This window comes from Bison bison, unplaced genomic scaffold, assembly GCF_000754665.1.
Source record: "Bison bison bison isolate TAMUID 2011002044 unplaced genomic scaffold, Bison_UMD1.0 scf7180017849866, whole genome shotgun sequence".
Lineage (NCBI taxonomy): Eukaryota > Metazoa > Chordata > Mammalia > Artiodactyla > Bovidae > Bison > Bison bison.
In genome coordinates, this window is record NW_011480439.1 from 446,596 (window position 1) to 447,434 (window position 839).

The following is an 839-nucleotide window of genomic DNA, read 5'->3' on the forward strand; positions in this document are numbered from 1 at the left end:
GAGGCTCCCCTGCCCTGAGCACGTGTCCTGTGCGTTCCTACCTGGGCCCTATCGTGACTGGGGTGCAGACGCGGATGCCAGGCTCAGGGAGGGCGAGGGGTGGGGCCGCGAGTCGTCCAGCGCTAGCGTCTTGCAGACCCGCCAGCCGCAGGAGGGTGTCCTGGCGTCCTGACCGCCCCCCTGGAGGGACTGTCCGCTCTGGGCCAGGGCCATCGGCTGGTGGTTGAGGGACTGTCCTTTCCTTGGGCCCAAAACACAGGATGGTGGCCGGGGCGCCTGCATGGGGATGTTTGGGGTACCCTGATCTTGGGCTCCAGTGGCTGGTGTGCAGGCATGGCAAGGGGCTCCTAGGGGCTCTGTCCTGATGTTGGGGCTGGACCAGGGTCCTCAGGGCTTCAACGGCATTGGGGTCACGGGGAGGACGCTGCCTGTTCAGGCCTGGGCCGCGTCCTCACTGACACCCTGCTCTGCTGCAGACCCGAGCCCTGGGGGCCCCGCCCTGGAGGAAAGGCTGGCGCAGGAGGCCGTGGAAGCCCTGCAGCTGGAGAAGCGGCTCAGCCTCCTCTCTCACTCCGGCCGGCCGGGCAGCGGAGGTAGTGCAGTGACCCGGCGGAGGTCGGGGGGGTCTGGCGGCCCTGGGGCTGGGGCCGCTCCTTTAAGCTGCCCTTCCTGCCCCCCTACCCCAGCTCCTGTCCACCCCTCTGCCCCGCTCACAAAGGGGCCACACTCACCCAGCTCCAGCCTGGATGCCGACTGGGCTGTGGTGCTGCCGCGGAGTCGGCTGGAGGGCTGGCTTGAATTCTTTCCCGCCCACCCGCAACACCGAGCATGGCTGCACC

General features: G+C 69.0%; 1 protein-coding gene across 1 annotated transcript in view; it reads left to right on the forward strand.

The window, feature by feature from the left end:
- DOK7 (docking protein 7) overlaps positions 1-839 on the forward strand; it is a 24,255-nt gene that overhangs the window by 12,311 nt on the left and 11,105 nt on the right. Inside the window, exon 5 of the mRNA XM_010848137.1 lies at positions 383-593. Coding sequence (XP_010846439.1) covers positions 383-593 — 211 coding nt within the window. The remainder of the gene's footprint in view (positions 1-382; positions 594-839) is intronic.